The sequence below is a fragment of the Puntigrus tetrazona genome, chromosome 20, assembly GCF_018831695.1.
Source record: "Puntigrus tetrazona isolate hp1 chromosome 20, ASM1883169v1, whole genome shotgun sequence".
Taxonomy (NCBI): domain Eukaryota; kingdom Metazoa; phylum Chordata; class Actinopteri; order Cypriniformes; family Cyprinidae; genus Puntigrus; species Puntigrus tetrazona.
This window is the reverse complement of record NC_056718.1, coordinates 23,309,287-23,321,786: the sequence shown is the minus strand read 5'-3', so window position 1 is coordinate 23,321,786 and position 12,500 is coordinate 23,309,287. Positions and strand designations below refer to the sequence as shown.

General features: G+C 36.5%; 3 protein-coding genes across 4 annotated transcripts in view; 1 reads left to right on the top strand and 2 right to left on the bottom strand.

The window, feature by feature from the left end:
- Positions 1-613, top strand: part of cep85l (centrosomal protein 85, like) — a 59,455-nt gene extending 58,842 nt beyond the window's left edge. For both annotated transcript variants that reach the window (XM_043220393.1, XM_043220391.1), the window contains exon 13: positions 1-613. This exon is cut by the window's left edge and continues 1,077 nt beyond it. The gene's annotated coding sequence lies outside the window, so the exon portion shown is untranslated.
- A 357-nt stretch (positions 614-970) lies between these two features.
- On the bottom strand, positions 971-9,588 carry si:dkeyp-114g9.1 (uncharacterized protein LOC555399 homolog). Its single transcript, XM_043220394.1, is given in 9 exon segments — positions 971-1,475; positions 2,375-2,544; positions 4,673-4,854; positions 5,542-5,633; positions 6,597-6,854; positions 7,518-7,640; positions 7,714-7,911; positions 7,914-7,998; positions 9,253-9,588. Coding segments are annotated over 9 exon segments (1,533 nt in total). The 5' UTR covers positions 9,505-9,588; the 3' UTR covers positions 971-1,302.
- A 732-nt stretch (positions 9,589-10,320) lies between these two features.
- The window catches only part of slc35f1 (solute carrier family 35 member F1), a 79,083-nt gene continuing 76,903 nt past the window's right edge, over positions 10,321-12,500 (bottom strand). Inside the window, exon 8 of the mRNA XM_043220395.1 lies at positions 10,321-11,356. Coding sequence (XP_043076330.1) covers positions 11,132-11,356 — 225 coding nt within the window. The 3' untranslated portion in view covers positions 10,321-11,131. The remainder of the gene's footprint in view (positions 11,357-12,500) is intronic.

The window sequence follows — 12,500 nt, the reverse complement described above, 5'->3', positions numbered from 1 at the left end:
CGTTTAAGGGAGGGAATAGATAAAAGGTCAATTGTTAGACGTATGCTGCGCTATGCAACCTCACGTTAACCAGCATTTGTTACGCGTTTCTGCACACATGTAATGTTATTCTGTGCCTTTACGAATCTATGCAGAACCACTGTATGACATCCAAGGGTGTTTTTCATAACTGGCAGAGACGAGTTTCTCTCGTAAAAAGGTGCAGGCGAGCTAAGCCATATTAGCAAGCAATGCATATTTATTCTCAGGCGGAGAGCTGCTCAGAACCAGATGGAGAATGTATGCGGGGCTCTTCATTGTGCTTTAGAGGACAGCGTGACCGCATGCTAAAAACTGTGTGCGCGTGTATATATATGAATATAAAAGCAGCGTGCACTGATTGACATGACCCACTCACTGAAAGCTGCTGGTTGGCTGAACAGTATGTTTTGAATTTCCCATCGGTCTTTCAAATCTTCAGCTTTTAATTTTCCAGCTAGATTTTACAAATGCCAAAGGTCTATTTATGTAATGTTTTTTTTGGTTCTCAGAAGTATTAACTATTTTTCCATTTTGTAAAATGCTTTTCATTTGTACAAATGTCAAATAAAGTATTTTTATATATACACACACACGTTTGTTTAATGTCTTTGCACTTAAGTTCACACCAATATTTGAAAGTTAATTTTTTTTTTTTTAAAGAATATAGCACTTTATACATGACGCCCCTGCAATTTATTGAAGCATGAATATGCACAGATTTGATCTTACAGTGTACATTTAGAAAACAAAAAAAAAAAATAATTTTAATATATATTTTTAAAGCATTCATTTGAATTGCAACGTGAAGAAAACCCTACTTGATTACATTTAAAACATGACAAAGCTTTTTTTTTTTTAATGAATACACTTGCATAATTATATAGCTCTTTAACTACATTTTGAAAAATCCAGTGCATTTAAAGTTAAAGAAAAACAAGCGACACTTAAGTGGAGCAAAGAGGTGCTTTAATAAATCAGCATCCCTGCAGTCTACCATGATGAGAATAATCCAAAAGTACAAAAAAAGTCACATGATAGTTGCAATAAAAGCATCTCAAAAAGGAGACCAGTGATAATTTGGCATGCTAAAAACATTACAGCATTAAAAACGATTATCGTTCTATGCACCACATTTACTCAGACATAAATTGAGAATGAATGACTGTGCACTAAAACCTGAACAACTTAAGTGAAAGTTGCACAAAGTGTCTAAAAATACTAAGTTTAAAAAAAAAAAAAAAAAAAAAAAAAAAGTCATGTCATAAAAACTCTGTTAAAAGACTAAGCTACAGCCACCTGACAGGCCTGAATCATGTTGAGATGTGTGAGACAAGCCTGAGCGCACTGCAGCACCATTCCCTTCAGAGCCTGCAGATAGAGCTCCTGCCCAGAGTTCAGGTACAGCCACATGAGCCGACTCAGCTGCGCCGTCACACAGTCCCCGTGCAAGCTCTCTGCTTAGAACAACAGAAACACCAACGTCTGATGGACATCAGGAAACAAAAACCTTCCCTTTTTTTTAAAAAACAGCCAATTCAGATACAATTTGCATACAGGAAAGGACATGTACAGCATTGATGATTGTGGAGGAAAAAAAAATAAAATCATTTTATGCAACATTTTAACAAAAAGAGACATCTCAATATTTCTTAAATATAACTCTAGAGAGAGGTTTGATTTTTGAACATTGAAGCTGTATTAGTAAAGTGTTCTTTAATAATTTGTGATTATGTTTGCATTTTTATTTTTCATGTACCTTAATACTAAAATGCCACAGCATAATTTTATAATACATATATACACCCCCCCCATCAGTAGTGATTTCCATTATATGCAATGCAGGCATTTAGTGTTCAGTTTTTAAAATAATGCATATAAAACATGTTATATTTTAACAATAGAAATTAGCAGCAGTATTTTTTGTATTACACTGGATTGCGTAAATCGCACATTAGATAAATGGCCAAAATTTGGCAAGTATTTAAATGGGTAACTTGCAATGTGCATTAGCAGGATCTCTCCCATCAAGGCATGAGTCATGAACGGTGGGATCCGGACCGTACTCGGAGGATTGGATTAACATCAACGCTTAAATCTACTGAACTAAGACAAACTTGGTGAGCAGCATGCTGTAAGCTTAAATAAAATAAAAATTGAGACGATCTAATAAGCAAAATACGAGACCCGAGGTTCTCTGAAGATGACAAAAGCATCTTTAAAAGCTGAAATTTAATATGGAGGTTAATCCCAATATAAGCTCCTGAGGTAGTGGATTACGCTGCTGTGCAGTCATTTACATCAAGTCAGGGTTCTCTTGTGTGCGTGTTGTTCACATGGTGTGATCTGAACCCACCTTGAGAGATCTTGGTGTCAAACTCCAGCAGCGTGTAGAGAGATTCAGGCAGCAACTGTCTCGCCCAGCTGTTCTCCTCCAGGTAAATCCAGTCCCGAATCAGCCTCTTTCTACGCAAGAAACCTTGAACGTGGTCCAGGTACACCGAGTTACCAGACACCAGATACAGCCTTAAAGAGACAGGGAAAAAAAAAAAAAAAAAATTATATAATTTTTATATATATATATATATATATATAACTGGAAAACCATTATGAAAGTGGCTACATATATATAGTCTAATCATTTGTTTTTCATTAGCTCGGAAACAAGACAACCTTTATTAATAAGCCACAAAGACAATTAAAAACCAGAAACAATATGATGGCTTTTGGTGGGGAAAGTAATTTTTCCAAGCACTTCTGAAAGACGAGGCGTTCATCTCACGGTCTCTGGAGGTTTGCTGCTGTGTATATCGGTACAGCTTCAAGCTAAACGCCCTGCAAGAATCTTGACAAAAATATAAAACTTCATTTGTGCGCAGACATATAGGTCCTCAAATGTGGATTATTAGCTCAATTTAAAACCAGCCGACCTATGGTTTGAATGCTAATGATCAATGAGAATAAAAGATCAGATGGAAGGAAGTGCTAAAGTACATAACTACTATTTTACTGGCACAAAACTGACAAAAAGTGCAAAAAAAGTAAAATATTAAAAACAATTATGTACACAAGTTGCTTATATCATCATCCTCAATGCTATGGCATGCACACTTACTGTTTACATATTTGCATTTAATATTTTCGCATGATGTACTGCAAATAAAGTTATAAAATAAAATTGAGGGAAAAAAAAAAAAAAAAAAAAAAAACTGGCCTTTTCTTTAAAGACCACAGCATGGAAAAAAAAATCCTAATCCTTATAATACAATTTTTTTTTTTTTTTTAATAATATTTTCAGGGCAATAGCATATTCAGGTTCTCATTTCTTCAAGTGAGCACTTTACCGCTTCAATAAATATATATATTTATATCGTCTTGCATAAGCAAATGTGTGAGTGAGAGATATATATACACACACACACACACACACACACACATCTCACTCACACATTTGCTTATGCAAGACGATGGGCCTCAAGGAACATCCCACTTAACTTTTCACACTACTGTTCTGATGCTGTGGGATCAGGCTGACTTTAGAGCAGAGTTCAGTCCACGCTCTTTGAGATCAGTCACCATACACTTCAAAGATGTCATCGACTGGCTGCGGATCTCAGGCCGTAAGTTACTGCAGGCTATTTGTTTGAAGCTGCCAGCGGTGCTCGTATCTCCACCCAGCGCGCTCTCCAGGCTTCAAAGCCCAGACTGAAAGCCAACCGCTGCTGAAGCTCTACGCTTTCACCGTTAGTTTTTCATGGAAACAACAGCAACTCGACAAATAGAGCAACATTTTACAGCCTGAAATTAGTGATCGATGGGAATGCTAAAAGCAACGCTCCTCAGAGTAACGGCAAATAAGAACGTCACTAATCTAACAACTGTGAAAGACCTAAAACCATCAGTTCGGATTTTAACATGTTATAAAAATGTGCATAAAGTGAAAACCATTTCCCCATCAATATTAAATTAGGCCACTTTAAATTAAAAATTACTGTCTTTAAATATACAAATGAAAGTGAGCTTAATTTATACAAATAAAATTACAAATACAAATGAGTTAAACTTAATATTTTTACATTCAAGCAAGGTCAAAAATCAAGTTAACTCATTGAATTTCAATTATATAAAAAGCAAGATTTTCTTTTTAAAAAGGTAAACGCAAAATTAAGTTTAGTTTAAATGCAGTATTTGTAAATATGCAACTTATTTTATAACAAACTAAAGTTTCGTATAAAAAAAAAAAGATTAAAGCTAACTTCTAGGTATTTAAAACAATTTGTAGAACGTTTTAAATACTTGTTTGTTTTTTATTAATACAAAATAAAACATGCAAGTTCAGTTAAATTTTAATTTTTTATTTTTTATCTAAAATGTTGCTTTAAAGTTTTACATTAACGCCAGTTTAAGCTTAAGATTTTAAATTAAAATTATTTAATTTTAGAATAATGTGTACTTAAAATTCAAATGCAAGCTTGATTTGTATTGGTTTTTAATGCACAATGTCTAAAAAAAAGATTTAATTTTACAAAATCTGAAATTAAATATAAAATGTAAATTTAATGATTTTTTTTTTTTTACATTTTGGGCAAGCCATTTCCATTACATGTCTAATTCTGCGCTCTTGAGAGACAGGGAGAAAGTAATCGGGACTGACTTGTAGTAGGGCAGCGACTCGATCATTTTCCAGTTGACGTAATTTGCCGCCGTCTCCTCCAGCGTACAGACGCGGGTCATCTGGACTTTGGCCACCTGCCAGAAGCGTTCGTGTTCGATGAGAGTCTCCTGCATCTCCCGTCTCAGCAGAAGATACACACCTTCCAGAGTGTCTTCATAAACCTGCCAATGACACACCACTCCATCAGCAAACGACACACAACCCGACCTTGCTCCTGGAAAAAAACCAACAACGCCATGACAACCAAAATAAATAAAATGCACAAACTACTGTCCAGTTAGCATTAAAATCTCTTAATATCCTAGACTACGCACGAAACGACTGCATTAACCTTTGTTGGAAAACATAAAGAGCACATTTAAATGACTCTCTGGTCCTCCGCGTGTCCTTGAATGGTCACATGTGTTGTAAAACAGTGCATAACGGCGGGAGAGTTTGTACGCTCGGTGAGATGTAATTGACTGGGACATGCACCGATACGTCTATAATCCATTTAGGCAGCCATTAGATAGGAGCGTCTGCTCACGCCGTGACCTGTGAAATCATTTTCCCTGGCTAATGAAATGCAGAAGATGAGCGCTGCTGGATATTTAAGATCACGTCCTCCGAGGAAGTTATTTGGCATTTTTCAGATGCGGAAGAGAGATATCAGTCGGAACAGAACAGGGAACAATCATGTGTGAAGAAAACTCGGTCCCTGGAAAGACGGCATGTCAAATTTATTCAAACATCACAACGCACACCAGGGAGAGAGGACTTCATGTCAAAAAGGAAAAATAAATATATATCTCGTTTAAAATTCAGACTGAAGTATTGTTCAGTTTCCTGCATGTATTCCAGAGACGTACCTTTCTTCGTTTCAGTCGGCCCCAGTCGCGGCCCAAGATCCAGGCCATGAGAGACTTGCACATGGAGAAGTAGTTTCCGACAGTCTGAATCCCTGACGGAAAGAAACAAGTAAGAGTCAGAACATGAGATGAGACTCCAAGGGACTGGAGCGGTAACATTTGATCTACAGACGCATTCCCTGCCAGAGGACCGGTACAGGCATCGTTCCTCAAGAGAGAGAGAGCGCCGCACGAGACCGGCGGAGAACACAAAACACCATCAAAGACAGCAGGCTGTGCAGATCGAGCCGATTCTCCAGCTGAGGCTGACCAATAATAGATTTAGCAGATGCCAATAACTAAAAGGTAGATGGAAAAAAACGGTTTTGCAAATAATATTTACGCCAATTAAAAAAATAAATAAATAAAAAAAAAGTCAAATGTTATTCAATAAATAAATACTAGTTTATGTAAAAGTATGCAATCCATTTAAATCAAATATTGAAGTTAATTATTTTATCACTATTACTTTTATCATTCATAATACATGTTATTATTATTATTACTACTACTACTACTACATTAATAAAAATTAACATTATTTATTATAACAATAAATCATAGTTTAAATATTAATTCATGTAAAAGTATACAATGTTTAAATAACACTAATAAGTTAATTACCATTACTAAATATTAATTACTACTAATAATTTTTATTACTATTACTGTCATTAATGTACAATTAACTTAAAAGGAATGCAATTTGTTTACATGAGACATCCTAAATTACTTCATATTACATTGATTAAACATTAATTAATTTAGTCTAAAATAATACCATATTATTATCATCATCATCATCAATTATAATCTATCATTTTTATAATACATTTTATTTTTATTTTAATAATAATAATAATAATAATAATAATAATAATAATAATAATAATAATAATAATAATAATATTTTTTAAAATAATAATGGGACATTGATTTACTGAATTAAAATTATTTATTTTAATTCAGTAAATCAATGTCACATCATCATTTAAAAATTTAACGAAACACCTTACCAAGGCTCTCATCTCCCCGGGCCAGTCTGCCTCTCCAGTAGTCTTTGGTGATGGGGTGCAGGGAGGCCAGGTACCTCACATCACACAGGGTTTCACCCCAGGTGGCCACCTTTCTTTTGCTGTGCTTCTTCCACTGCAGGAAAATGGATCGCAGCTGCTTGTTGTACGGAGTCGGCTGCCGAAACAACCAATACGTGAAGAGCCACTGGAACCTGCACTGGACGTATTGATGGTACATGGACTCCAGCTCTGCGTGCTCTAAAATCAGGGCATGAAACGGTTGTCAACGCCAGCAACGCCACAGACTGGAAGCTAACGGACAGAAGAGTAGAACTGCAATAAAACGCATCTATAAATACATGTCCAATCACACCTCGCAAGACTTCAGGCTGAAGTTTGAAAAGACCTGTACATTGTCACTGACCAGGATGCACTACATCTGGCTCGAACCTAACAGCTTTGGGCCTTTCATCTAATACACTATTAAAAATAGGAAATATCAGGTGAGGTGAACTATGAGTCAGAGTCGCATCTTCACACACGTCACCCAACTTTGCGCTCAAGGGTCCATTACAGCGGTTTGAAGTGATTCACCAGTGCAAAAAAAAAAAAAAAAAAAGTATTATTAATACATCTTTCTTTAGAAATCCAATTACTTTCAAAAGGGAGGGGAAAAAAAAAGCATACAGCAAAGACGTATAAAAGGTCAACCAGACCAATGAGAGCACCCGTGTGTCCTTTAAGTTAAGGCAGAGTCTAAGTGCCAGAACAAACTGAAGCTGGCCGGCTGGCTTCACTCCAGCACTCACCGAGGATTAAAGCAAGGCGATATTGCATAATATTAAAAATCAACTTTTTATTTGGCCATTAAGCTTTCTAAAAACCTGCCAAGTCTCACAAAACGGGACGCAAATGTCTCACCACTGTTTTGGTGCTGGCTGAGAACATGCCGGAAGACCAGCGAGACGCTACCGTGATGCTTCAGCGCAAGATGGTACAGCTCCCTCCACTCAAACTTGAGGGCGTCGCAATCCTCCGTTTTCTCTGGGGAAACAGAACGAACGCGCGTTAGGCCAAAACGGCACGCGCAAAGACAGCCGAGAGAGCGTGCGACCACCTTGGAGTTTGTCCTGAAACAAATCGGCGGCGATTCCCCACAGTTTCTCCACGTCGCTGCAGGGAAGCCTCACGGAAGGCAAGGGGACGCTTTCCTCCAGCACGAGCCACTGGATCCAGTACTTGTGCGGCGCGAGCGGGATCTCCACAAAGAGCTTCTCCTGAAAAGCACGGTTACAGTGGATGTTTCTGAAGAGGATCTCCACATAAAAACCAGGCGGAAGGCGGTTTTGGCCGTTACGGGACACCGGGCGTGGGTATATGACAGACTGACCCCAAACGAATCCTGTGGAGAGATTTCAGAGAATAAGCATGCAAGCGACCACTGTAATAACCTGTTAGGACTACGAATTACACTAAATCACTTTTAACCTGCAAGTCAAAATAAATCAATCTCAACCTCATGAATTTAGGACTAAAACTATGATATGATTATATTTATGCATCTGTGTGTACATATATATTTTATATAATATATATATATATTATTTATAACAGATAATATTTATAACATGTATAAATAAAATAAATTATTATATTATCTTATATATATATATATATAAATTATTCTATATATAATATTTATTTATTTATTTATAGATAGATATAGAAGAGAATTTCAAAAAATTAAAAAAAAGGTAAAAAATAATAAAAACCTAATTGAAAATTAAGGGGGTTTTTGTAAACATATGCACAAAAAAAACAACTTTATCAGTTTACAAAAAAAATAAATAAATGGGTCTAAATTTAAAAAGACTTTCAAAACTGCATTTTTCATTAGATACTGAATATGGCAAAAGCAAATTTCATTTGTAGGTGATTGTAAGTTCTTTAACTTCTAAATCAGGTAAAAGTGCGCTTTGGGTCTTGAAAGGGTCTCTGAGTGGCAATAAACGACTCAAATCGCTCTATAAAATCATCTGTCAGAGCACTTAATTACCAGGAGACATTTTTGCTTACAAAACCAAAATAAAATTGCCGAAGGACATTGTTAAACGGTGCAAGATATTAATAGTTTTTTTAATTTTTCCCTATAACCTACTCCGTATATAGCGTTCAAAAACCTACCTGTAACTATGACTCGATTTTTATTCCAATGTGGTTAATAAGTCATGCATTTGGATACCAAACATATTTATTCTTATTAAAAAGACATTTAACAGCTGCTGAACACCATAAAACAAAAACTAGTCGTCTGTGTGGAAACTGTGCAGCTCTGAGAGTTTTGTAAAATAAAGGGATCGATAAAACCGAACAAAAGCTCGCGGAGCTCGAGTGGAATGATTCAATGACTCGCTTGGTTTTACTGCTGGATTAATCGGCGTTTCTGAGTGAACGATTCAAAAGGCAAACACACTTTTTCGCAACCCTAAAACAAATGCGTTTTTGAAGGCAAATTCATACGTGGAAAACGCTAATTTTGAAACAATATGGAATTAGAAAATTTACCTACCCAGCACACGATATTCACCCTTCGCCACCTACATACGAGGCATATAGTGTGCAAAAAAAATCGAAACATTTCCCACGCAAACCCTACCTGGAAGTGCGCGGTCCAGAGAGAGTTGCACGAGCAAACTCGGAACATCGAGGTGCACGTGCCGCCGAGCCTCAGCAGCGACACCGGGTCCAGGTTCCTCAGTATAACCAGGAGAACCTCGTCGCTTAAACGCAACAAGCCCGACGCGACGCCCTCCGTACTCGGCCGGGGCTCCTCCGCGTCCGTGGAGGCGGTCAGGCAGGAGAACTGCTCCAGCAGCTCGCGCTCCCAGGTCGCGCTGAGGTCCGCCATACCTGCGCCGGCGTCACCGCGCCGCTCGCGCCCGCGCCTCAGGTGTTAAAGGTGAGGGAGAAACCACCTGAGAGAGGTCGCGGGGAGGTACGGAGCAGCTCGCGAACAGAAATGAGGTCATACCTGCTTCAACTAATTAACATTCGAGCGGCAAGCGTTTAATTCGCCGAGGCGTTTACGTAATAAATATTCATGAGATAAACACTTTACTTCCCAGCAGCAGTGGTGCGCGTTTCTTATTCTTATTTGCAGTGTGTTTGTAATGCTAATCTATCCTACGCGTTGTCTGGAATATCTTAAAATCTCAGTGTAAAATCAAAATTTGGCTTTTGATGTTGTTGCTGTCCTGTACCTGAAGCTCCCCATGAGTCGATATAATGTTTTTGTATGTTGCATGCTTTTATAGCACCTGCTGAACACATCGTACGATATTTTAAAGCATGCGAATAAACAACGAGTAGCTTATTCTATAGTAAATGAAACAAAAAAAAATACTTTTGAAGTCAAATGACTGGAGGCTTTAAAATTGAACAATTTAAAATTCTACATTTTTAAAAACATGATGTCAGAATTTAATTTTTTTTAGGAACGCTGTACCTTTAAATTATAGTTTACATCATTTGATTTTGATGTGAGGTTTTGCAAGGTCGGACACATTTGTTTTCAGTCTCGGCCATTTACGTTTTTTTTTTGGAGTTTAAGACAAATATACTTTATTTTAAGCAAGTCAGACACATTAAGAATTTCCAATATTTAAACGACAACTTAAGAATGGAAAGAAACAGCGAACGGAAACAAAACCGAGAATACTTTACATGTATCGTACTGGATTTTATCCGAATAAGATGATAATCAAGACTGAACTGCTTATAAAACAGAAACAAGTGCAGTAAAATAGTTTACAAGTTTACAATCAATTGCTATTACACAGACTTTTATATTCAATACAAACGCATGTACCCTTTTTCTTGGCAGAATCAACACAAAATATGACAAATATTGGGAAAAAAAATGAATATGGTATAACTTTTTTTTAATGCTTTTTTTGTACCCTTTCCATATTTATGACTGATGGATGGCAATATTTATAATTATGAGCAGGTAATACGATATACAATCGTGACCTGATGTCCAGTACAAGATGACACTGTTTTTAAGTCGCGGTTTCTCATTGGCTAACGTAACCCACAATAATATTACATGGCAAGGCACTGGCTCAAATCAGCATCGTAAAACTCAGTACAGATGTCGTTGAAAATGTAAAGTTGCAGTGGAACAAACCATGTCGAACTTTCAAATGCAGTGAACCCTTTGTGCTCGTATAAGAAAATAAAACATTCACAATTGAGCATTTGGACAAAACAGTCAGCACGAATCCTTCTAAACACTTAATTTGCCGCGGGCGGGGTGGGAAAGAGGCAATGAGGTGAAATCATCTCTATACATGATGGATCTGATATCTCAGATATACAGAAGTCACTGCTACCTATTGACAGTTCGTGATCACAGTGTACTCGTTTGCTACGTGGTTGATTACATCATTCGGTGATCGTTATCATTCGTTTTTCTACAGACTGCTGGGCCGGGCAGTGGATGATTGGTTCTGAGAGGCCACGCCCCCCCCCCTTCAGGCGACTCTCACGCGAGGCTCCTCCTCTATTTCCTGACCCAGGCTCGTATAGGTCACCGAGGGCTCCAGGGGCCCCACGGTGGGCGTGTCCGTGATGGCGTTCCCCGCGTTGCGAAACTGTTTATAAACGCGAGGGTCCTGTGCCACGTAGGTGGAGGAGGAGGAGTACAGGACCAGTCCCAGGAGGATGATGAAGAAGGACAGCAGGTAAAGGCCTGAAAACTGAAGACAGACAAACAACACGATGAACTTCATATGTAGCATCTCTAAAGATTGATTCAGAACCTTTAATCATGACTTATTCATTCCAAAAGCTTCAAATGATCATCTAGCATTCTAAATAAAAAAATAAAATCAATGATTTTTAATTAATTAATTAATTAATTTGAATTAGAACAGAATTTATTGATTCAAAACAGAACGCTGGTTTATACTGTGCTTTTTTTTTTGCTTCATATAGAGCACACATAAAACTGGAAATCATAATTTACTAGAATTTTGAACGGAACGACGATTAAAATAATTGATTTATCGATTCTAAATAAGGTCACTGAGTTCATGTGAATCGCTATTTTTTCAGTTCTAAATAGAACGCAACCTTAAATAATAATTTACACTGATTTAAAGATGCAACTCGTGATTAATTCCAAATAGAACACTGATTTAAATTTGAATCATTTATTCATTCTAAACAGAACAGTGACTGTGCATTTTAAGTAGAACACTAATTTAAAACCGCAAATCATGATTTATTCATTCTAAACAGAACGCTGATTTAAAACTGTACATTTTAAATAGAACACTGAATTAAGTTCAAATAATTAATTCACTCTAAATAGAACACAAATGTAAAACATGTCACTTTACTTTAACTTTAAAAGTAGTTTTAAAAAACACTGATCAAAAACAGTAAATCGCGATTTACTGTTTCTAAAAAATGTATTTTAAACTTAAAATTAGAATTTACTACTCTTCAATACAACAGTGATGTCTAAATCATGTTTTTCTTTTATTATTTATTTATTATTTTATTATTTATTTGATTTTTTTATTCTATTATTAGAATACTAGAACACTGAATTAAGTTTAAATCATAATTAATTCACTCTAAATAGAACACACTTGTAATTTCACTTTAACTTTAAAAGCAGTTCTAAAGAACGCTGTTCAGAAACGATAAATCACGATTTATTGTTTCTTAAAAATATTTGAAATCTTAAACACAACAGTGATGTCTAAATCGCGCTTTTCTAAACAGAACGCTGATTTAAAACCGCAGATCGTTGTTTATTATTAATAAATCAGATCCATCCAAATCCACATTCTGTTGTTCTACGGTGTCTCGTGTTAGCGTCTGTACGGAAAA